Genomic DNA, 25,277 nt, shown 5'->3' on the forward strand with positions numbered 1-25,277 from the left:
TCACCATGTCTGTAAACAAATGCCTTGGCTGACCATCAAAACCAAAAGACCTTGTGCCCTTCCATAGAGATTCTAGTCTGTCAGAGGGTAATCAACTCTCAAATAAAACCAACATCAAGGAGGCCGGGATTTATACAAGAAGCTGGTACGGCGCTTTGAACTCAGCATCATTCCCCAGCGCTCTTGGGAGCGGGATGTTTGTAGAATCTTGACCTCAGACACAGGAATAGCATGCATTCATTTTCATCCTACACTTGAATTGTGCTTCTCATTCATTTATGCGGCCTCTCTCTTGGAGGAATTCACCATCTTTTTTATCTTTGTGCTTCAAAAACTGGCTCATTTCCTTCGTGTTGGAAGTGCCCCAAATATAAGTATGTGTTGCTTATATCTGGACTATGACCTGGATGATGAGGCTCTCATCAGCTCTTCTTCAGCACAGGGGTCACCTTAAGGACGTGTGTTAACTTATGGAATACATTTCAACTGAGCATTCATGACAGCATGACCATGGTGGATAAAAGGGGGACGGTATTTTTGTATTGTAAACCTACTTACATTAAATATATATTCAGGCTTATTTCAACAATTGCGCTCTTATTCAATGCAAAAGTTTCCATGTGTACTGTATATGTACTCACCACCTACAGTTTAAACAGGTACATAGGGTTAATCAGCCAAATCAGTCACTGATCACTGCTTCTTCAAGGAAAAATGAATTGATGGTTGTTTCTCTGCCATTTCTGCCTTCAGTTGTGTCGACAGTGCCAAAAAGGTAATAGTTCTACTTCATGTTGAGGTCACAGTGGGTGCTGGTATTAAAGAGTGCATTAACACTAGAAGTACCAGAACTACTGGAACTGCTGTGAGTCATTTTGACAGCTAGATTTCAAACTCTATAATCCCTCATGATAAATACCCAATATAGAGAGTCATGAATTTGAGTGTGTTAGGATATCTTTTCAAAAGTCAATACAGGTGTGTAAACTAATATCCCCTGCGCAAACACACACACACATCAGCACTCCCCGGTCTCCCCTCCTTCATGCTCCTCAAAGAGCCTGTGCAGGGCAGCAGAGTGGAGCTCACCTGCATCAGCCGTGAATGGATCTGGCTGATCTGTCTCAGATAAAAGTGGTCGTTTTCTGACGACAGACAATGATAGTTGCCAAGCAACCAAGATGCGTCTACCACCGCGAAAAAGTATTATTTTAACCGTGGCAAAATCTGTGTGGGAAACATGAGAGCTTCCAGTTGAAATAGGTAAAATTCACATTCACATTTTCTTTGCCTTTGTGTCATTTATATAAAAAAATGTAAATTAAAATATGGACACTTTTAGGGAAAGTCAGTACCAGCATCACTGTAATGTTCATGTATGTGAATGGCCAAAATGTTACAAACACCCCTCAATATAATAGAGTCCAGTTCAACAACACTGCAAACTACAAGCTCCATAATACACATGTAGTTAAATTAATACCTCACACTGTCAATCAAAGAGTATAATTATCTTTTTAAAGGCAGAGTTTATGGCAGAGTTGCACAATTAAATGAAATCTCAATATCCAAACTGCAGAAGGTAGGTTTAATATGTGACAAAACAGAATTATAATTATAATGAAGCTGCAGAGATGCCCTGGCCTGTAAATCTTTTCAGATATACCATAATTATTGGATCATATTAGATTGTACAAGTGTACCTAATGAAGTGTCCGGCGAGTGTACATTAATTTTACAGTCAGTACATTTTTTTTCTTCAAGAAGCAGTAATTAGTGACTGATTTGGTGGATGTTGGATGTCAACATGCAAACTTGTGCACTGAGTACCCTTCTACACAGAAACCCACAAAAAAATAGTAATTGTGTAAGGGAACGCAGACTAAGTCATTTTTCAGTCTTGAACCTTGTAATCATTTGAATGTAACTGCGCCGCTATCAACCTAACGTCACTCTGTTGGGTGTTTATGAAGTTACAAAGAGGATAGAGGTGTAAAACACATCACTGATGTGTATTTTTTGCAGCCAGTGAATAAAGGCTGCCTAAAATGTAATTAAAAAAGGATAACAGTCCATTCTATCTATACATATAGCCCGAGGCATTTTTTTTAGAAATAGGTCACGCTCTGTGTCAGAGCCCCTTCCTTGCAGCCAATAGGAAACTGTAACCCATAAAATTATCAGCCTTGCTTCAGCCTCGTGGCCTACATTCAATACAAACCCGTGTGGCGGTTGAGTGGCAGAAGTCATTATTCCCGGCTGCTGTTTTAATATTGTCCATTTAGCTGGCGCCCGATAAGCGTCCCGCTTACTGAAATTAGATGGCACCCTCTCCTCGGCCGCCAATCTCAAACTGATTAATTCAATAAGGGTTTTCTTACATTTTGTGCCGTTAATGGAATTTGGTCCTATATGAGGGGTGGAAGAACACACCTTGGATGAATACTGAGTTACATTATTCAGTCATTTATCACCCGCCCTTCCACTGCAAAGATGATGTCCTTCTATTATTCAAAAAGTGCAATAGTCTGGGATTTTGGGACCCCTGTTACTGCAATGTATGTTTAAATCTGCCCTCACATTGCAGTGCAGTGTTAATCTCCTGTGATTTTCCAAAAACTGAGAAAAAGGGAGTGTGTGATTCAGCAGTTCAGGACCAGCCCTCTTAACCTCGCCTGTGAGAGATTCACACTTGCTATGTTTTTTTCCCTGTTTCATTCCCACCTATCAGGAAGCTTCTAACAGCTTTATAGAGGGATGAAGGCTTAGCAGAAAAAAAAAAAACGTGAAAACAGTCTGAGGTGCTAAAACATAATACAAGCCTAGCAAGTAAATGCTTCAGCATGGCTGACCTCAATCTGCAAGACATGAGTGGAACACACAGTGCATTATGATGGAGTATGTGTGTTCACTACCATGTATATGCAGGCCATTTCAGTATGTATGAAACCTGCAGTGATACCAACCATGCAAAACATTCAGCCTAATCGGATAATGTAAGGGGGTTATGTCTTCACGCTATATCAAAACACATCTAACTTTTGAATTAGAAACGCTTTCAATTTTCCAACCAATTGCAGAGTATGGTATGTTAAAAAAAAAGGCAACTGTGCCGTGTGTGTGTGTATTTCTGCTTTTGTGTCCGATAACTCAGTGTGTGTTTGTGTGCAGAAGTGTGAGGTTGATGCATAACTGCATAAGTAATTCCATGCGACTATAAAATCAAAATGGATTAAATCAACATTTGTTTTCATTTTCTGTTGTTTTTTTTGTGCTTTTCTGCGGACAGAGGAGGGGATGGTGGATCTGGTGGATGGGGTGAAACGTAGCACGGGGCTGCGGGGGTGGGAGGTTTGGAGTTATTTCTGAACAGGTGCCTGAGAATAGTAGGCTGGTGAGGGCCAGGGAGTTTCAGAAAGGGTTTTCCTCTTCATTGGCAGAATGTCCCTACAGGCTGCATCAATTCAAAAATACCCAAATGATAATTTAGAGCTTGAGCTGTGTTGTGATGCTCTTTGAGCCACTGGGAAGGTCGGACATGGAGCTCAAAGTCGGGGGGGGGATGAGCGTTGTGGAAATATAAAGGAACTGGATTCACGTCTTGACACTGACATGTTTCTCAGGTTGCACTCAATTGTAAACCCACTGTGACGTCACCCACTGGTCTGTGGTTTGGCGTCACGGCCGTTGAAATCTTGTTTTTCAAGACAAAAGTCACCATATTTGGACAAGAGGGTGGAGGATGGGGAGGATATCCCGACTGGATCTGACTGAGAACCAGAGCACAAGCCGTGTTAGTGACTTGTCAATCACTGGTAAGCCACGCCCAAGAGCATACCCTGCTTTTATTGTCTATTTTACTCAAAATGGTGCCATAATTTATTACATGAACACCGTGCTGTATTGATGAAGACTTGAAACTAGCCATTTAGACCATAAACTCATTATGAGAATGTTTCCTGAGGTAATAAATCATGTGAGAAGTAGGGTCATTTTCTCATAAGCTTACATACAATTAGACATCTTTTTGACACCAGTGAGTCACCTCCTGCTGGACATTAGAAATAATTCAGGTTTAAGCCACTTCTGCATTGGCTTTACTTTCATACCCTGAAGCAACATCCATGTTTCATAGAGTCAGTGGTTGCACTTGAGTGATGCCTGTGGCTCATATATGACATATAATCACAGTTAACGACATAAATGCAAATAGATAAAGCCATTACCTTCCTGCGTGTCTCACCTGAGCAGGTAAATGAAGAGGATGGTGATGGAGAGCAGGAAAAGGACCGCGTAGAGGAAGAAAGTGATGATCACTCCCGCTGCACCTGATTGGTCAGCTCGATAGAAGTGCCAGTAAAGCTTGGCTGCATCACCCACCGGTGTGTCCGGGCTGTAAGCGAGACGCTGAGGAGACAGAGATTGAAAGAAAAAGGAAAGAAAAAAGAAAGACAAATCTGTAAATGTTGGATGTATAAGACTGGACATTTGCAATATGGGGAAGCTCTCACCCAGGACAGAGATCAATCAAAGGAAGATCACATGATGGCTCAGGGACAAAGTTTCACATACTGGTCAGCTGGTGTTGCTCTCACTCAATTATGTTACATTGCTGACTTTTTAAAACCACAAATACAACAAAGACATGAAACCATTTCTTAGAAATTAGTAAAAATATATATATATATGTATATTGCCATTACAATGCCCTTTAACTAGGATTGAGACATCACTGTACTTCTTGTCAAATGATTCACAACTGTGAACAGTCAAAATCCAACCAGCTGCCAAAAAAGACACCCATCTAACCTTGCACATTTCCTTTCTCACCCCCCCCCCCTTTTTTTTGTAATCTAAAGTCACTTTGCCAAGATAAAGTGAACTCCTATTTAAAGTGCACAAGTGTCCAAGTTATTTTTAAGTGACTTACCCCGAGGACGGCGTCCACTGCAAAGACCGCCAGGGGGTCGAGGACTGTCCACACTCCCTGAGCCATGATAAACTTTGACGTGAAGGAAGGGAGTGAGCCAAATATCTGTTGACAGCCCCATCTGATCAGAACCAGCAGGAACGTTACTGCGTTCAAGGTCAGGGGACCCACCACCACCATCGCCAGCTCCTCCCGGGTGTGGAGCAAAGAGCTCTGGTATACGAGGTCCACCGTGTGTGCGTGGAACTGGAATCTGGCGGCAGAGGAAGCGGAGGCGGGTGACGTGCGTGTGGGTAGACTGGAGTGTTAAGTGTGTGCATGTGTCAATATGCATGTAGTAGTGGTTTATGATGCCTCGCAGCTCAAGGGCAACTGGTTCCAGCGGTTCACACACTATGTTATATTATTTGTGGTTGATTCTATCATATTTAATTAGTTCGATGACAACTAACACTATTATTGGCTGTTTTACTAATATGTGCTGCCTTAGTCTTGATATGTTTAAAGATATCTTTTATTGGATTGATAATCTATATGTTTATTTATATATTACATTTAATATTAAAAAGTAAAGTACATCATAAACTTGTGACAGACGGTGTCAACACCTGTGTTCATACCAATCAGATGGAAACTTGCCAGATCTTTTCTCATCCCCCCGTTGTAAGTTAGACTCCCCCATTTACCGCAAGCCTCATGAGTTCCTTAATCTTCCCATCAGTCAGGAGGAGGTAGAGCCAGTGGTGGGAGAGGAGAGGTCCAGTTTTTGCTCATTAATTTCCATCTGATTTGCTCCAAGAGTCAAGCGTCTCTCAGATTCCGTCCATTAATCTGACAGTGGAGGTCCATCGGCATTTTATCTGAGGCACATCTCCTAACACACAGATACAATCCTCCAAAAGTCCTTTCAGAGCACAGAGATTAGCTCGCCAAATGACCAGTACAGACAGAGGAGCTTCATGTTATTTCACTGTAGCCTTCTAGTTTACAGATAAATTGCACTGTTAAATCTCATTCCAGGAATGACAGGGGGATATTTCATTCATAGTGAATCTTGATATGATACGATGAAACTTTCCAATTTAATAAATTTTGACATTGGCAGCATTGTCCCATTTAAAATATTGAGGGTGGCAGCATCATTCCATATTAAATCACATTCGATGTCTCTTCAAATGTGATATTGTATTGAAATATCAAAACTGCAGGTGCTATTTCTAGGCAATGTGGATCTAGATCAATGGTGGAAAGTACCTAAGTACATTTACTCAAGGTATGTATGTAAGTACAATATAGAGGTACATGTTCTTTATGTGAGTATTTTCATGCATTGTATGCATTTTCAGCATACTATTCATTTGAGCGTTACTAGTTATAATCTCTGAACCCATCGGCTGTTGGTGTTGTCAGCAGATATCTGGATATCTGCACTAAGACTCCCTCTTTCATGCTCTTGTCATTGTTTGCAGTCTGATTAGCGACTTAGGGCGCAAGACTGGGGTTTAGAAACAACTCTTTAATTTGTCTGCATATGAATGCAGACAAATCAAATAAAGGTAAAACAAACCTGAATCATCACCTGCGGGCAACCAAAGCCGGCTCAAACAGGACTGGTTAATACTACTTGGACTACAAACAGACTACAAATGAAAAACCAGAACACTTTGGATACCAAAATCTAATCAAAATCTTCATTCATATGCAGATGTACTGTATGTTTATAGAGGTTACTAATCATTTAGCGGATTAGATTTTTTAAAACCTATAATTATAATTAGCATTTAATACATGTGTATTACACATTTTAACACATTTTAACAGACTGCAGCTAATGGAACAATAGTTAATGTTGACCCTAACTGACCCAGCTATAAAAATGCATCCTACACATTGATGCATCAGCAGTAAAAGTTAATACAACATAATATGTATCAGTGGCGGGGGCAATTGTGCATTATGAACTTCTATATTTAATTTTCATTAAGTATAAACTGTATGACTACTTTTACTTGTGTCATTGTATAAAAAAACAGAAAAACACAAGAAAGGAAGACCAGACAGCTCATAGGTGACTGAAGTGACACTGGGGCCGGAGCTTCTGTCGCTCCTGGGCACACTTTGCTGTCTGCTAATGTCCGAGGGTGCATTATGGGGTAGGAGGAGGCAAAAGAGAGAAAGAGTCAGAGAGGAGGAAAAATATAGAGCGAGATAAAAACAAGAAGGGAGGGAGGCCTGTCATCACACTAGCCACTCTGGCTGTCACTCGGCCTCTCTCTCTCTCTCTCTCTCACTGGGCAGCACCAGCTCTGGCCGTCGCATGGAGAGAGAAATGCTCGGAGGGAGAGCAGCAGATTCGGACATGTGGAAGTTGTCATCCGACGTTGACCCCCTCTGTTTTCGCATTTTTGTTTTTTTCACCTCCTATCCACCCCCTCAGTCCATCCTTCTTTTTCTTTTTTTTAATTCAAACACATTTTTTCCCTCCCCTCAGCCTTCTTCTATCACTTTCCATGATTTAACGCGCATGATGTTTGCACCCCCATGTTATTGTAATAAAACCTGCTTGTACGCATGTCTGCGGCCAGCTTGTTTTATTGTGATGAATTAAATCAGCACCATATGCCATTGAGATGTGATTTAACAGTTCTGTGCTATCTTATTGCTGTTTATTATCAATGCCGTGCACCAAAAAATAACAATAAATTCCTTCCAAATAATGTAGTCTTTTGGGACTTAAAGCCGTGTGGTGAAATCAACAAACTCCCCCAGCAATGGTTTGTTAATATTGAGAGAGTCTTGTTAAAATGTTAATGGGGGGATTCCAAACAGATGATTAGGGCGTATCCAGTGTGTGTGCGTGCATGTTTGCCAGCGCACACACTCAGAACTCACTGCACATCTTCTGCTCCTTAGCCTCTCCACATCCCATTCCACCAGAACCGTACTTTGCATGTGTGTGATTGAGCTTGCTTGTTGTGTGCATCTGCAATATGCCTATGCGCTCAGCAGTAATCTATGTATGTATCTGCCCTCCATGTAAAGGGATTTATGTCGGCAGCGATGTGTGTGTTCAGAAAAGTGTCTATGCGGTTCTGCTCTGTGTGTGTATGTGTATCCATACGCTTTCCCCCGCCCATATGTGTGTGTGCGTGTGTGTGTGTGTGTGCGTTCAGGGCGATATCAAAGGAAGCAAACTCACTTGTTGACAGGAACTGCTATGGCCTGGAGGTAGAGCCACTGGCTGCAGTAATGCAGGTAGAGCCTCACAAACCACATCAAAGCCAGCAGCGGCATAATGAGGCCGAGCTGCCTAACAGAGCCACGCCAGCTACTATGCGGCTGTTGTTGCCGTGGTAACGGTAGGCCCAGCTCGGACGGCAGCATGCGGAGGGCCAGGCGGGCTCGGTCGGACAGGCGTGTGGAGCGGGATCCAGATCCAGTCGGTGCTGATCTGCTTTTAGACAAAGGAGAATCAGACTTTTTCCTTTTTCGTCTAACAATAATCATATTTTTTATTTTAAACACAACGATGTATATGAGTGTCATACATAAAATGTTAATTAACCCACATGAAGCGGACCTCAGCAGAGAAATACAAAGGATAGTGACCCCAGATTGAATGACTGATTGGATTCAGTGCAGATACTTTTCTTTGCATCACATAGTATTATAGTATTCAAATGCATGCGTTTGCTCTCATCAGATGCATGCAGCATATCAAAGGTATTTGAATACTACATTTCCCTAATGTTGTATTCAAATCGACACACAATCGCACATGTACACAAATGTACTCACACACGCACACATGCACACACAAACAGATAGGAATCCCTTCCAGCGGTGCTCAGCCTCCCTCAGCACCTCTGCCTCCTCTGTGCCGCCCTTTGTCAGGCCTGCTCAACTATTCCCTTTCATATAGAAGGCACAGATGGAACAGTGGAGGCGAGAGGAGAGGAGAGGAGAGGAGAGGAGAGGAGAGGAGAGGAGAGGAGAGGAGAGGAGAGGAGAGGAGAGGAGAGGAGAGGAGAGAGAAAATATGTTGACTGACAAACTAGCGTCAAAAATATCCTACACATCATATACAACACTGTATAGCATGTCTGTGTGAATAGTAAATTAGTGTGCATAGACATCCATTTATTATAGTTTGAACATGTCAACACAAGCAGACACTGATAACCTCCATCGTCTGGCTGACAGTAATTAGCACAAGGCTAAAGTAGATGTATACAGTAGAGTTATGGTTAGCATCACAGAGTGTGACTTAAGGCCTTCGCCTGTGGACATCCCTGTGTCTCACCACTGTGTCCCAGAGAACAGTTGGAATTCACTTTGTAGTGGGTATCTGGGGAAAACGGTACACTGCCTAAAGAAGAAAACTAGAAAAAAAACAAAAAAAAAAACAGAATCAATTGTAGCGCCCCCCCGCCCCACCACCTCGCCAAATAATTAGGCTCCACTTGCATCAAAATGCAGCATTGTGTTTTCTTCTGCTTGCATTGCCGCAGAAATACGAGCCGACATGCAGTTGCGTTTAAAACAAGAAAAGAGATCATCTTCGCCGTTCCTGTGAGGTGGGCACACTCTCTGAAGTGTTAAATTATTTGAAGTTATCAAGTTCCTCGTGGATGCACACAAGAGCAGTGGTGTAGTGCGCGGTACACGTGGGAGAACTCGACGTTCATTCAGAAAATGCTCAGTCAACAGTTTGAGCTGATAAATATTCATAGCCTGTCTGAAATAAACCGGAGCAGAGAGGATAAACATCTGTCATAGGAGTCAGTTACCGGTCACTTCTGGGGTTGATATTTTAAAAAGCATGTATCCCAAGTGATCCAATGTGTATGTGCTATATATACTGTATATTTCCTGTGTGAGGTCAGTGAGATGCTGTACATAGAAGATAATATATGCATAAGAGAAGGAGGGAGAATTGCACTGCATCTATTGCTTTTTTATTACATGCAAATTAAATCATCAGAAGACACTGTTTACCATTGTTTTTCTACTATTAATGTTACATGAAAAATGCATTAATATGTCTCCATATTGATGAATGACACTCACAATAAAGATAAAAAAACTTTAAAATCACTGCCCTGAATTACGTGAAGCAAAGAATCCATACATGACACTTTAGATTTATGGGAGATATGTTGAAAAATGTGTAATCCCAGTGTCAAGTGTGTGTTTATACATGATTCTGAAGTGTTCCACGAACAGAAAGACGATCATGTACACGCAAATGTGTGTCTCTGCTTCTCTATTATGATTTTGACAAAGGCACGTCCATTCTGTTCCAAGCTTTATCACCACTTGCTCCTCTGTGTGGTATAAAACTGCTTTTCCGCATGTCTGCAAGAGTGGAATTACGGAGTAGACAGAAAAGCAGTGTGTCACAGACACAGGCAAGATGCTACCCTGTCAAGTGACATTAAACGAAAACGGCAAATACAACCTGACGCCCATCTTTCATATAATGAAGATATTGATGATGCATGAAAGAGGAATATTTTTAGACGTCTTCGTGTGGCGGCCTCTTCCAAAGGAAACTGGTAACATGATGTGAAATCTGTTATCACCACTGAATTGATTTCATTATGGCACCTCCAATTACAAAAGTACAATGCAGAAAAAGAGGAGAAGGCAGGGGGTGGAGGTGTGGGCTTTTTATCTTGCAGGAACGAAGGATGTTTCATTCCAATATCACAGCTTGTCCCCTGAACGCCTGATAGCATGTGGCGTAGCGGCCCAGAGATGAAACTAACCATTTCAACAGGCATGCATTGGCACATAATACTATATTTTAATTGTAGTTTATACGATTCTGTGAAATCTGGGCCAGGAGCTGTTCCCTCATTATCTTTTGATATGTTTGTTGTTCATTCCAATGTCATCAAAGCACGTTGCAAAAGGACTCATCATCCTCCTTAAACCTTGCCACAGAGTGCCAAGGCCTGTAAATCACATTTAACTAGCATATATCTGTCAACCACTGGAGCAAGAACCATCTCCTGGACTGGTTTTCCCAGGCTGCGTCCCTCAACATTGTACAGCGTGACAACAAATGGGAGCTGTGCTCTTAAAAATAGCACAAAGTGAATAGCAAGTATGGACAAGTATTAAACCTTTAAGACGTCATGGGTAATGAGAGATAGAGGAGCGGAGGGAGGGGGGGAGTACAGTGGGGTGTTACATTTTAAATAGCAGATTTATGGTGAGATGGCTCCAGGGCCGAGGAGAGTGAAGGTAGCCCTCAGAATCCCTCTGTATTTGCCCTGATGGCTTAAACCCTCCAGTCTAAGGCCACTTAAAGTATTGGACTTATCCCTTTATTTTGAGGATTAAGTTATTTTCTGTCACTTTCTTATTTGGGCCACGGGCATTGTTTATAAATGCACTAAAACCACACATCTCTTCCCACGGAGTCGAAGAACGGCTTGCTGTTGGGGATGTAGAGAAAGCAAAGATACAGTGTGGAAATAGACTTAAAAGATTGACAGATAAGGTGATTGTTTTCTTAGTGGCCCAGATGCACGAGTGTTGTGGTGATTATGGAAGTGTGATTATCTTAGGTGTCAAGAGATAGGACCGAAGATACCACGTCTTTGTTTACATTTCATTTTTGGAGAATGCTGATAATGCATTTGTTTTGGATTGTGACAGTATCTGTCATCTGTCCTCTGTAGGTTACACAATCAGTTCCTTTGTTAGGGGTTATTAAGGCTTTGAATGTAGTTGGGGAAAAAACCCTGTTGAACTCAGTTTGCAACTTGTAAACAGATGTACATACATGCTAATTAGTATTGCATGTGTTCAAAGTTCCAGTCTGACTTGTTTAAAGAAAAAAAAGGAGCAAGCTAAGAGTGACTACTAGTGACTACTAGAAAATGTTTGCATACTTTATTGTTCAGAAAACACATTATTTTGCATACTGTCCATTGGTGCAGCACCTCAATTCACCCTCCGTCTGAATGCTCCATTGTTGTGCCTGTCTCTTTAAGGCCCCTCTCCTGAAAAGCCCAGTCTGCTCTGATTGGTCAGCTCTCACAGGCCTGAGTGGGTACCTCCCACCAACCCGTCCCACCATCTGTCCACATCAGTTCTGCCGTGCCATGCTAAGGGCATGGTTGTGTAGTTGTGACATCACAACATTAAGGAAATTGTGACAGGTTGTTTGAGGGGCACAGTTTCTGTGTACATTTCTTTATGAATTGAGCGTTTTGACACTTTAACATTATTTATATAGCACCTAGACCGGCTTTATAATCATAAAAGATCTGGAAATCTCACTTTCTAGAATTTTATTGTATGAAAAAAATTTAAGCCATATTACTGCTAAAATGCCATATTAGTCAGCAGGGAGACACAGATATTACAAGGATAAATACTTATAGATCAGTCCAACACCAGTCATAAGTTAACCAGTGAAGCACTTTATCATGATGTCTTTGTTAAAGCCATGAGACTCACTGAAAGAATCCAATATACATACAAACATACAAACATACTGTGCACATACACAGACTGAATCACCTTTACAGTGCTGTTTACAATTGCAACATCATTTCTATTGTGTCAGGTCGTTCTCATTTTGATTATTTTTTGTTTGGATAAGAGTATCTATAATTCAAGCTCAGTGCACTGACTGTGTATGTGTATTTACATACATGTACAGATATCAGATGCAGTATACGAGTTCCTTTGTAAGAACAATGTGCATATTGCATGCATGCCAATCCAAGTCGACATCATATCCAGCTGCTACGGCCACTCTCACAGTAGAAACATAAAGCTTTAACTGCCTATTTACTGCATTCATGCAGAAACACATCAGTTTACGTAGTGACTGGCACAGAAGCAGGGCTTTGCGCAGGTGGGGCAAATTTAATGCAGGAAGCCATGAAACCCCACAAAGTGGAAATCACAAAGACAGCCGCTCCCGCAAGATGTATTAAATGATAATCATTGGTTACTAAGCTAGTATCATTTTTGCAAAGCACCTTGAATATGTGTGTGTGTGTGTGTGTGTGTGTGTGTGTGTGTGTGTGTGTGTGTGTGTGTGTGTGTGTGCATGCATAAAAACAAGTTGAACAGAGCAGCATATGCCCGCAAGGCTTTTAGATAATTGAGTCATTTTTATATCATCTTGAGAGAAGTTTTATTTATACTGAAAAAAAAGTACAAAAATTTGCTTCAGATTTAACTTTGTGCTCCCTCTTTCTCTCTCTCTCACTCCCCTCTTTTTTTTATACATTTTATTTGTTCCAAGAACAATTGCCTTACCATTTGGGGGCTTTATAAGCGCTGTTTTTTACAGAGACCCTGGCAAAGCGAGAATACACATAAATGAGTTTCATTGACAAAATGGGAGCACAGTGGCAGGTATTTGGGGTGTAGTTAAAAGAGAATTATGGAATAGTGACTCAGCTGCAGAACTGGAGTCCATCATCGTATAATTAAAATAGTGTAACGATGCACCAGCAAATTATCAGAATTATTTGCAGCTGACAGGGAGTGGAGGAGAGCATAATCAAAAGCAGTGAAAAAAAATATGTTCCACTTAATTAGGAATCCATGTTTGACTAATAGATGGCTGCTCATTTTTACAATGCGAGGGAGGTTCTCACATGCAGGCAAGCATATCAGGGCAACGGAAAAGGCCACAAGTGCTCCATGTTGTTCAGCTAGCAGAGGATGAGATGCAACGCTGGCACAGAATCACATGCTGATAGAAATGTTGTATCAGTGATTATGTCAGATTTAATTTGAAAGCAAGTGAAAAAAATGCACGTCAGCAACATAATGAAGAGCAGGGTGTGGGTTATTATCAGATCAAACTAAAAAATACAAATCTGTGATTATGATCAATGGTTGTGCATACAATTGTTTCACAATCTTTAAAGGAATTGCTGGTGATTTGCTTTTTTCCACGCTTTGAGCTTGGCAACCTCAGGTGAAGACGAGACAGAAGGTACTGTGTTTCACCTAAAAATATACATAAGCTAACCAGCTGCTGGCTGTAGCTTAATATAACTATAAAGCAAGCAATCTCTGTCTGTCTGTCTGTTATTCGCATATCTCGAGAACTGTTCATCTGATCTACATCATACTTGACTGACGTGTAGCCGAGGACCAAAGGAAGTGCAGTGTTGTATTTGGTGCAATTTGGACTAGTGACACTTTGGATGTTCATAATTTTGGATAGACAGCGAACCAAGCTCTGTGCAGCAGCGGGGGTTTGGCTCCAGAGCTCTGGCTTCATGGCTCTGCAGACTGATGTCATGGGGAAGTAGATGTAAACAAAATGGAGATTAGCGTGGTGCAACAACTTGCTCTAGTGACTCGTTGCAGTGAAGGTAAAACGAGTCTGGATGAGTTGGGGGAAGCGGCCAACACAGGTTTTCTATTCTTCAGACAGAACTAGAGGTGTGGTTTTTAAGTTTCTGTCAACAGTGGAATGCTAGCTAACGTTAGCCTCTAGGGTAAGAATGTTTACTGTTGTTTGTCGACTGCTCCTGGATGCCTCTCTCCTTGTTTGATGTGGTTCGGGTTAGGGTCAAACACGTTTGATATTATCGGGGCGGCTGAGTCTGTGAGGCTCGAGAATGGATCTGTAAACCCCTCACATTGCCAGATAATCTGTGTTGAACAGCATGTTATAAACAAGAGCTGCACTAGTATTTACTGATCACATTTTCATCTAACTCTCGGCCCAAGAAAGTGAATGGGTATTTCCCAAAATGTCGACCTATAAACACCTGAACCGGAGGTCAGAGATGATGATGAAACTCAAAGCCAGAATGCTTATTCCGTTTTTTATTATTATTATTATTATTATTATTATTATTATTATTATTATTATTATTATTATAGGCTACAACGGACATGGTTTTGAATGAAATGTCTTTAGTAAACAAATATTCTTAGTTCAATGGAGAACTTCTAAAGCTACTAGCCATTCAAGAAATCTTATTTGATGAGTTATAATCCAGCTTTCCGGTTGACTGGCCAAACAAATCCCTCCTGCAAAAAAGTGTTTTGGCCTCCATGCACACCTTGGAATAGTTTAGAAGTGTACATGAGGTAGCCGTTTCACTGCCATGCAACATGTGGCGTTTTTATGGAGCGCCTGACTTAGCACGAGAGGGGATTAAAACATGGAAATGGCAGGTCCCTCGGTGCGCTATAAACTAGGGTGGAAACATTTCAAATGCAGATGCACCTGGGATCAACAAACAGGGACTTCCCAGGCTCTCGTTACACACTCAGCTACTACAACTACCACCACAGTCCTCCACAATGAAGAACAGGTTGTTTTTCCTCTCTATAAAGTTTTTTCTTAGGGGGGGCAGTGAGAAAATAGTCCAAACACGCTGCCAGTAGATGTGTAATACATTGAGTGATTAATGCAGGACAAATACTAAGTGTTCTAAAGAGATCTATCCATTCATCAATTCGGGTGAGGCGTGCAGGGAGGAGTGCTGCGGAGGCTGAGTATGGGCCTCCGGAGAGTTGCATCAGTATTTAAATGGATTTCACTTCTCTGACCTTGCCTCATAACTGCAGGACATTGTCACCAGAGAGATAGAGACAGAGAGAGAGAACGAGGAAAGGGTGCAGAGAGAGAGATGGAGAAAATGAGAGGCAGAGAAAGCGAGATGAAGACAGAATTAACGGGAGGACGTGAGAAGGAGAGAGGAAATAATTACGAGCCAGGGAGACTAACTATGTGTAATGTGTGTGTACGTAGAGAGCAATTAAGTGGGTGATGGACAAAGAAAAAAGAAAGCAAGACAAAAATAAAGGTTTTCTGTGCCAAGACATGACCTGAAATGACACCCGGCTCCTGAATCACTCTCTTTTTCACTCTATTAGGATGATGTGGGCCTCTAAAAGCTGCTGTTTCTACGTGATATGTATCTCTATTACTTTCTTAAATCAGATTTTTTTTTTTTTTTTTGCATAATAGCATATTCTGAACGTTATTGTTCTGTGTTCTATCAATAAAATGCTGCTTTAACATTTCTTCCAAATGTTGATAAAAACAACAGTGCATTGCAGCTTCCATCACAAGATCAACCCTTGACGCAAAAAGTATCAACAAGAGTATTTCTGATGGGGAAGGTTTATGCACATTTTTATAAATGCCAGTCATATCCCTTATATGTGTGTGCCTTCGAACAAATACAGTGTAAGACAAACGCAAACTGTTAACTGTGGTGTCGGTGCAATTATCAATCAAGCGTGCTCTGGTTCTAAACTGGTGACGGCTACAATAGGTGCTGGTGACATCATGCTCCAAAATACACAAATGTTTCACGGTGAATCAAATGTTGATTACATCAACATCTACAACCTGTCAGTTGTATTATTAGAGCTGCCCGTCAGTGATGTTTTGCTAAAAGTTCATGTTTATTTGCACAGGGTGCTGTGCATTAGTGCATGTTTGTGCTGCGGTGCATTAGCTAACATGTATCTGCATGTTAAAATCCACTTTTGAAGTCTTGGGGAGTTGTTTGTTTACTTTTGCCATCTTTTTCAGATGTTTGTGTCAGACTGGGGAACGAGTGATTACAGATTAAAAAAGAAGAGCGTGAGGGAAGTGTCACCTCTGGCCTAGCTCTCTTTCGCTCTCTCACACACACACACACACACACACACTCTCATGCACAAATCACACGCAATCACTCATACGCTTTCACATATAGTTCCTGTCATTTTTCCTGTATCCGAGCCTCCCCTCCCCTTCCTCTCTCTTACATGTCTGTGGGAAACACGTTCATTTGACCCAGACCACCAATGGGACTGCAGTCAGCTCTGACTGACACCCACATCACTGCAGATTAGCCAATCATATTGCAACACTAGCCTGTCAGGGAGCTGACAGCTCCGATTTCCATAAAGGAAGCGGCACGTTGATTGTGTATGTGTGTGTCTGTGAGATCCGAAGTGACCCAGGGCGCGTCTGGCCACAGAAAACCCTAACATGTGCACTCGGGCTGAGGTAGCCAGGGGCCTCTCTTTCACACACGCATGCATGCACTTGCGCGTGCACGCACGCAGACACATTCCTGCCCCCTCAGCACAGGAAAGAGCCCTGGAAAGCACTAGAGACCCAGGGGTGAACAGCACTGCCATCTCCACCCACCTCTCCTACCAGCATTACATCAGAATTGATTGACCCTTGCACCGAGTTGTGATTCGGAGCTGCAGTATGCAGGGGATTGACAGCCTGGAACTAGCTGTTATTTCAGGTGGTTTTCTCTCTTTCTCCGTCTGTAACTGCAGGCCGATCTCTCTTTCTCTTCTCCTTTAGCGGAGGAATGACTCTGCAGGGTGCATGTTATGAATGTTTTACGCTGTGTAATTAGTCGCATAGACTGATGCAGATGGGCAGCCCTGAACAATATAACTGTACTCTTTAGTGCTAATCTTACACTTGAGCATGTATACACACTCAAACAGATGGAGGGCACAGGAAGATAGAGAGACAGAGACACACAGTGAGTGAGTGCTCTGATAGGCTCGGTTGGGGGAAACGGGCGGAGAGGATTGTTGGTCCCCAACGAGGCGAGCTAACTGGGGGAAATTAGGTCAGTGTGTTCCCTCTGACTCCACAACAAGAACAGGCTGTGCATGTGTGTGTGTGTGCGCGTGTGTTTTGCCGGTGCACCTACAGTGCCATGCTGCAGCACTATTATAACACACTGTGCAGGTCTGCGCGTGTTTGCGTGCACTGCCTGCCACACGTTAGCATTTTAATACAGCCGATAATTATTTCCAGCACAATTCCTTCTGCAGCTTTAATCCAGACACAACAACATCCTAAATGCTGAAACTGTATTTATTTTGACTCATCACTCGTCTAATTGAAACAGAAAACTGGGATGTAACTAATCATAACATCATAACCGGTGACAAAATAGTTCTGGATGTGAAAAAAAAGGAAAAAGGAATAAAGGTTAAGTGACATTTATCCCCAAATGGCGACACAGTCTTTTGGAATAAAAGCTTTGGGGACAGATGGAGTCGGTTCTGCAGTCATTCGGCCTCCGGAGGATGTGGATGCTCTTCTGTTCTACCTCCCACCCAGCTTTGTCTTCACTCTCTCTCTCTCGTTTTCTTCATGTCTCCTGATCAGGACAAGTCACACATACTATAATTGATATGAGATTTAGGGGGTATATTTCAGTGTAATTAGAATCTTGATAATTGGACTAATTAGATCTAATTGCTATGTGAGAATGACTTTGATTAAAACAGGTTTCTCTCCTCAAAACCAGAGTAAGAAAAAAAAAATAGTTGGGTGACATTGATGAGACACAATACTAAAGCTAATTGGCAATAATCACCTATGCATGAAAATCAAAATCTGAGTTTGCGTTACAACAGGTAGGTTTTCCTAAAAACAACAACTGATATTTCTTCACTATTGTTTGGAAGTGTTCTTTTCAGTATAAAATGTGCTGAGGTTTGTTTAGACGCAAGCTAGCAACAGTATCACTGCTTTGAACACACTTAGTGTAAAGTACTGCTAAAGTGCCCTCCGAGGTGTAAAATTAATTCAGTCTGAGTATGTTTACCTTTTCTCGAAGTTGTTGCCGCAACCATCCGAAAGCATTAAATTGGCCCTATCGAATTACAACAGCCGTATTGAATCAGGTGCTTTGATTTTGCTCAGTGCTATTCTGTGAGAAAAAAGGTGGTTGAGATTACACTTGTAGACATCAAATAAGCTGGAAGGTCGGCAGGAGTCTTTCATGCATGTTCAAACAGATAGCAGCAGCATAGGAACTTGGAAAAAAAAAAAAAAAGAAGAAGAAGGAGAAGAAGAATCATTCCTGGCTTGTTTTCATAGTCTTTTCATTTGCCCAGAATTGACTTGCAATTGTCAATACTTGCAGTAAGAGGTGCGCTGTGTTGTCTTTGAAATTGTAATTTATGGTTTACGGTTATTATGATTCCATATATGTAGGCTTTTTTATTTTTTCAAGGGGATAGATGGGCTTTTGAGATTATCAAACACAACTATAAATATTTAGAAAAAAAATGAAAATAATCGAATGACTGAACTCTGAAAAAGCAGAGAGAAGATCCTGAAACAGAAACTGTAAATATATTATTTATATTATAATATATTATAATTATAACTATTTATGCATAAAATCATATATAATGGAAACCTAAACAGCTCCCAGAAAATGTATTTTTGGTATTATTTTTTTTTTGTTAAGTGTTATTGAAACATTAAATACATTGTGCCAACTTTTATAGATGCATTCATATAAACAGTTTGCTGCCATACTGTACATGTAACATTATTACAGTGTCTTCAGACAGTTGAGTTCATAAAGTCAGACTTTGAAGTCACACCTGCAGCCACAGCCTGCAGTGTCCACACATGAGATTTACTCTTGTTATAACTATGTGTGCTGTACATACATGGAGACCTGTAAGACAATGACAATGCTTCATTCCGATACATTGCTTTACATTTATTTTCCTGGATGAATAAAACACCCCTGACTGTGACACTGTGGGAATGAATGCATCGTGTTAAAGATCTTTCTGTGATTCTCAGACCACCCTAACTGAATCTCCCTGTGTCTAAGTGTTTTGCTTAATATTGCATGAGCATCTGATTTGCACATTTGTGCCGGGACGCCCTATAAAAATCTCAATGAGCTCAGTCTCTTGTGGCTCAATAGATGGCAGTAATATCCCTCAATCACTGCAGTGTGAATCCTCACCCCACATAAGACATCCGTGTGCACACATACAGTACTGTACACAGAGAAGAAATGATGTGCATATAACACGTGCACAAATGCATATAAACACACACACACACACGCAACAGATGCCAGAAGAGATGGAGATGACATCATTACGGCAAATAAAATTAAAAAAATTAAAAAATCAGTAAACAATCCCTTTCATCTGTGTCAGTCCTCAGGTGATGTGGAGGAGCCCAGAATAAGTCAAACAGCACAGTGGGAGAGATGGGTGAGGGTACGACTCTGAGGCTGCAGTGTCTTTAACTTCATTGTGAAAGCCAACACTGGCACCGTATCTCTCTAATGCTCTGATTAGGCGAGGGCAAGAAAGCAGCCTTCAGCTCGGAGACACTGTAATGTGTGTGCTTGTAAAGATGAAATCAATAGCAGCAGCACCTTCACAGGGCATCAGGGAACCGCCGGGGCTCCGACTCAATACAATCCGTACCTATAACTGACAGAAACGTCTCATCTCACCGAACCCGGCGACTGCTCAGAGGTAAAAAGCGGCACTATGAATAATCGTGAAAACCATTTAATTGTGTCCCTTTGTGTGCATCCTGCCTGGGCTCTAGTGTTTCGTTTTGTGTTCGCTCTCCCTCAAGATAGTCCCTGTGTCGTCATTTGTTGGCAGGATACGCTGGTAATCATTTGAATTCCCCCAGTATGTTCAGAAGATGTCAGGGAGTAGTCTCTGATCTTGTTTAATATGTGACCAGCAGCTATAAATTACCAACTCCCAGAAATGAGGAAACATGGGTACTTTTAAATCTCCAGGGAGAGCTCTCTCTTTTTCTGCCTCGCTCACACACACACACACACTCACACACACACACACACACACACACACACACACATGGGCTCCCTCTCTCCGTCTCTCTCTCCCCCCTAGTGTAGTAGTATGTGTGGTAATCCCCTCCCCTTAATTTAGTTGACGTTCAAATAAAAACAAATACCTGTGACTTTTTTGTTGAAACAAGCAATTTTGCTTTTAGCCTATTTCGATGCTCCATGGGCACACAGGGCTGCTGCACCTTGTTGCTTTTTACCACATTTGGCCAAGGTGTTTGAAATTCTCTGCTTCCTGCTTTGTTTATATTTCATACATCCCTGTTTTCTCATTAAAATCAAATGCTGTGAGCCACGGTGAGGAGGAAAACATTTTTCCAAACCTTTTTTTGTTGTGCAGAGGAGGAGAAAACAAATAAACCACATAGTGACATAATGGGTAGAGGTTGAGCAATGTTTGGTTTGGCTACTTATGCGATGTTGTTACAAACCAAATTAGTTTGAATACGACTTGTAATTGTATCTTAAAACTGTGGACCAAAAAGTGAAATGTAACTTATAATTCACATTTTTTTGTATTATTTTGGACATTTGAGTCCATATTAAAGCTGCACTATGTAGTTTTGGACAAAAAATTCAGGAACTCAGAAAGGTAATAATTAAAATATTAATAGGGTAATAATATCAACTCAGAAATATTTATGATTTCTATAACTGAATAAGAAAAACAAAGTCCCCTGAACACTGAAGCTAAAACGTTGGCAGTTTCCAGCAAATATAAACTAAGTAAAACAGTATGAAACTGTGCTGTCCTTTAAGGTCAGTTTGTATTTTTAATTATTTAGTGTGTTTAAACATGAAAATCTTTTGCTTCTGATTAAGAAAAACTACATACTGCACCTTTAATAAAAACAAATGCGGAAAAGTTGTGTTTTAATCAAGGCTCGTAGGGGATGCTGGTGTTTCTAAGTATGAAATGGGGAGAAGAATTTTCCTTCTCTCTAACAAAGTTCTCACGCAGTACAACGTTCTCTTTTTCCAGGATAGATGAGGCCACAAGCCTCAGAAAATGACTTTCCTTGTGACTTGTTTATGTTGACAAATTATAATTACGCCACACAAGATTAAAGCTATAGCAGATGCAACTCCATTTAGTCAGGATTTCCCTGGAAATACATGTGACTACTGTATCTATATCTGTACAGGAGGTGTTCTAGGCACATTTTGTTGTCAGCGTCTGTCTGCTTGATGCCTTGCACATCACTGAAACCGGTTGTCACCCACGTTTTTCCTTTTTTTTCCCCACCCGCTTGAATTTCGCAAGACTCAGGCAGGATAATGAGTGGTGAGACTTACTGTAGGGAGAATGTATACTCCTCCATCTCCTCCGTGGAGAGGTTCTCCATTGAAGGCTGCATCTTCTGTTTGTCTGCCTGCCGAGGCGGTGCGCTGCTGCCGCTCATGCTGGGGCCGCAGCTATTTGTCTTCTTGATTGGCTTCTTCTGTGAGGAGCAGGAATCGGGGAGAACACATGCGGATGTCATTTGTAATCAAAGCAGGAAACAGGCCTCTGAATTTATCTTGGGGGATGCACACGGTGACAGTGACAGTGTGCGTGGCACTTTGGAGCCTCTCCTATATCTCAAACCGCGCCTCAATTGACACGAGACAAGAATGACGGCAAAATCGCATACGGCACGCCATCATTCAAGTTGAGTTCATTTGGGAAACATGCATACAGTGACGGTGGTGTTAAATATGTGATATTTGAGCAGCTGGCACTGTTTTTTTCCACACAAGTCGTTTACTGTCATCGTCATAAACACAGTCAAATGGAGTTAGGAAGTGGGGTTTTAAATATTTCACCAAGGTACTTGGGAGCAGATATTATTTGTTAAGCCGCCAACATGTTAACGGCTTGCTTTCCCTGGCCCTGTCAGCCCTGCCTGTGTTGCCCTTGGGTGGGCTTAGTGCCTTTCTGCTTGAAGTTGTGAAATACTCACTGATGTATGTTAATGAGATCCACAGTTTGGAATAAGCAACCTCTCTCTTTCTTCCGCCCCTGTCTCTCATTTCATTTTTTTCATCTTTTGCTCCCCTCCGTCTCCCTCTCTCTGTCTCTCCCTCTGAGATAAACTAGGCCCAGGAAGTAGTAAATGGGCAGGGCCCCATAAAAGCTCCATCCGTTTTCATAGGGCAATCTTTGCCAATGCAAGCTTGGATTCCAGAGTGATGATCACAATAAAAAGGTGGAAAGGAGCGGGAAAGAAAGCAGAGAGAAGAAAAAAAAAATGCAGGAGATATATAAACCGCAATGTTCTCCGGTGTCTCCCCACAATAAATTTAATGCAATACCTTAAGAGCGGATTCCGTATATAGCTGGATTCCTGCCCTGTGGGCAAAGTGGTCGCCTGGAGAAAATTCATTTTAATTAGGCCTGCACTGCAGGTTGAAGGGTTGAAATCTGATCCCTGGCGCTCCCAGGCTGGGGCAGGTTGGAGATCACTCCACTTAATCATTAGACAACTGGGTTCCACACCACGACATTTGACAGAGTTAGCAAGGTTTTAAAGATAGGGCCAAGAGGAGAAGAGGAAAAAAAAACATGGTCTATAGAGGCTGCAGAGAAATAAAACCTCATATCAACAAACTCATTTATTTAACAGGTCATCGCTGATTAATGGTGGTCTGAAGAGCCTCTTGTACATCAGGAGAAGGAGGTTAGTAAGAATAAAAGGGGGTAGACAAGAGAGGCGGGGAGGGGAGGATGTGTATATGTGTGTGACAGACGGAGGCTTGCTCATAGGCTTCTAACTACCTCAACAATAACACCACAACAACAAAAGGCCGCAGCGGAGGCACAATGGCAGGGGCGGACCGGGAGGCAGCAATGCCAGATCAGCACACAGAGTAATTTTGCAATTACCACTTCAAAGTATGGCAGGTAACATGCAGGCTTTGATTAATTTAGCTTAAGTCCTCTGTAGCACAGGAAGAGGCGTGTTTAGAGCGGCTTGAAGAAAAAAAAAAAGGGAGGCCTGGCTGGCTTTGCTGATTTCACAGAATTTGAGCTGCTTTGGCTTGTCAAGCAGATCAAAACTGGCTTTGAAGGCTGAAAAATACCTGTTAGTGTGAAATGTATTTTGACAAATCTCAGATAATAAGCCGAGGAGGTGTGTGTAGGGGCGCAGAGAGAGGGGCGGGAAGGGAAAAGGGGAAAAAGCGGAGAGGGTGCTCATTTCAAGGGTGGGAACACTTTCCCTTAAATCACAGTGTTACCTTGTAGTGAATCCCACCCTCTGCTTTCTCCCTGCATGGATCACTCTTGTCTCCCGTGTTTCCAGAAATGGCTCCCGAGGAGGAATTCTTCCCTGCATCCCCAAAAAAAAGAGGAAAGTAATTTGCAGCAAGTGTGAAAAAGAAAGAAAAAGGCTCGTGTTTGTTTTCTTTTTGCAAACCACATCTGGCAATCATAGTGAGGATCAGGGGTGGCTGAGGAATATTTATACTGCAAATCCAAATGATTGTGAGTTGTTAAAAGTCCTGATGAACTATCCAAAAAAAGAAATATATTATAAACCTTTTAATAAACCACATAAAAATTAAAAGGTTTACATTTAGTAGTGCAAAATTAATTTAAAATTTAGCAACAATGCTAAAAACTGGAGGTTTGTAATGACGTCGAGTAACTTTTGGAAAATCTGTTGTTTGCATTGTACAAGTGAAATACTCTATGCATTGCTACACACACTACAAGTGTTGCTTTTGTCTTGTTTTTCTACTCCTAGGCAGGTAGCGAATGTGTTTTTGGTCTACTATCTGGAGACCTGCAAAAAAGCAACAAAGGCTGATTTTCCTCTGCACAGAGAGAAGTAGGAGTGTTAACTTATGGAGCTCCCACTGCACAGTCATCTCTGTCTCCCACAATCTCAGAGCTGAACCTTCCCAGCCTCAACGCTCTAATGTATGCAATTAGAAGTGATGAAAAATCGAAAAAGAAATTAAGTTTGGTTGTAATACATTTCCCCCATTCTTCTCTTCTTTGGAAAATTACTTTTGAAGTATTTTTTCATCCTAACCCTCTTTTTTTCTTTTCTCTCTCTATCCGTCTCACTCTTCTTTTTTTTTCTTTTTTTTTGCTGTAATTTAAATGGTAAGCCGCCAGATGTGTGTCTCATGCTTGAAGAGTCGGAGATCTGCATTATTTAGCATATTAACATTCACAGAATTTAAAAAAGGGTTCCTGCATTGCCTGGAGGTTGTAATTAAGTAAACCTTAGCTTGATACATGTAAAAATCTCACTATGTGAAACTTTTTTCCCCCGTGGAACCAGTCACATCTATATAATACATATGGAAACCTCTGCGATGATATAATTTTTCTCTTGCTGCGGGATTAAATATATCAGTAATAATAACTTAAATACAGGCAACGCATCAGAAATCCTTCTGACAGCTTAAATGTACTTAAATGGCAGGAAGAGTCTGCTCATTGCTATTTTTGAGGTAGTCTGAAATCAGATTTCATCCTAACGCAGATGTAGTTTTTAATTACCACAGCTTTGCTGGTAAGCATTCGGAGCGCCTACAGTTACAAGGTAATAAGGTTATATTTGTTCTATTCTAGGGATAAAATAATTCATTATTTTTCTACATTTTCATGACATTACATAACTATATACTCAATTTTGTGTCAGCATTAAGATTCCAATAGTCTCACATCAGGCAAATCTCAACGCCTGAACTTTTAAACTCCAAAAATGCATTAAAAAAAC

The 25,277-nt window shown here is 41.4% G+C and overlaps 1 protein-coding gene across 1 annotated transcript in view; it reads right to left on the minus strand.

Annotated features, from left to right (window-relative positions):
* The window catches only part of ofcc1 (orofacial cleft 1 candidate 1), a 194,271-nt gene that overhangs the window by 27,477 nt on the left and 141,517 nt on the right, over nucleotides 1-25,277 (minus strand). Inside the window, exons 17-21 of the mRNA XM_073488057.1 lie at nucleotides 23,782-23,873; nucleotides 21,859-22,004; nucleotides 8,130-8,381; nucleotides 4,931-5,183; nucleotides 4,244-4,407 (exon numbers count right to left, since the gene is read on the minus strand). Coding sequence (XP_073344158.1) covers nucleotides 4,244-4,407; nucleotides 4,931-5,183; nucleotides 8,130-8,381; nucleotides 21,859-22,004; nucleotides 23,782-23,873 — 907 coding nt within the window. The remainder of the gene's footprint in view (nucleotides 1-4,243; nucleotides 4,408-4,930; nucleotides 5,184-8,129; nucleotides 8,382-21,858; nucleotides 22,005-23,781; nucleotides 23,874-25,277) is intronic.

Source organism: Pagrus major, chromosome 19 (assembly GCF_040436345.1).
Source record: "Pagrus major chromosome 19, Pma_NU_1.0".
In the NCBI taxonomy this organism is placed as follows: domain Eukaryota; kingdom Metazoa; phylum Chordata; class Actinopteri; order Spariformes; family Sparidae; genus Pagrus; species Pagrus major.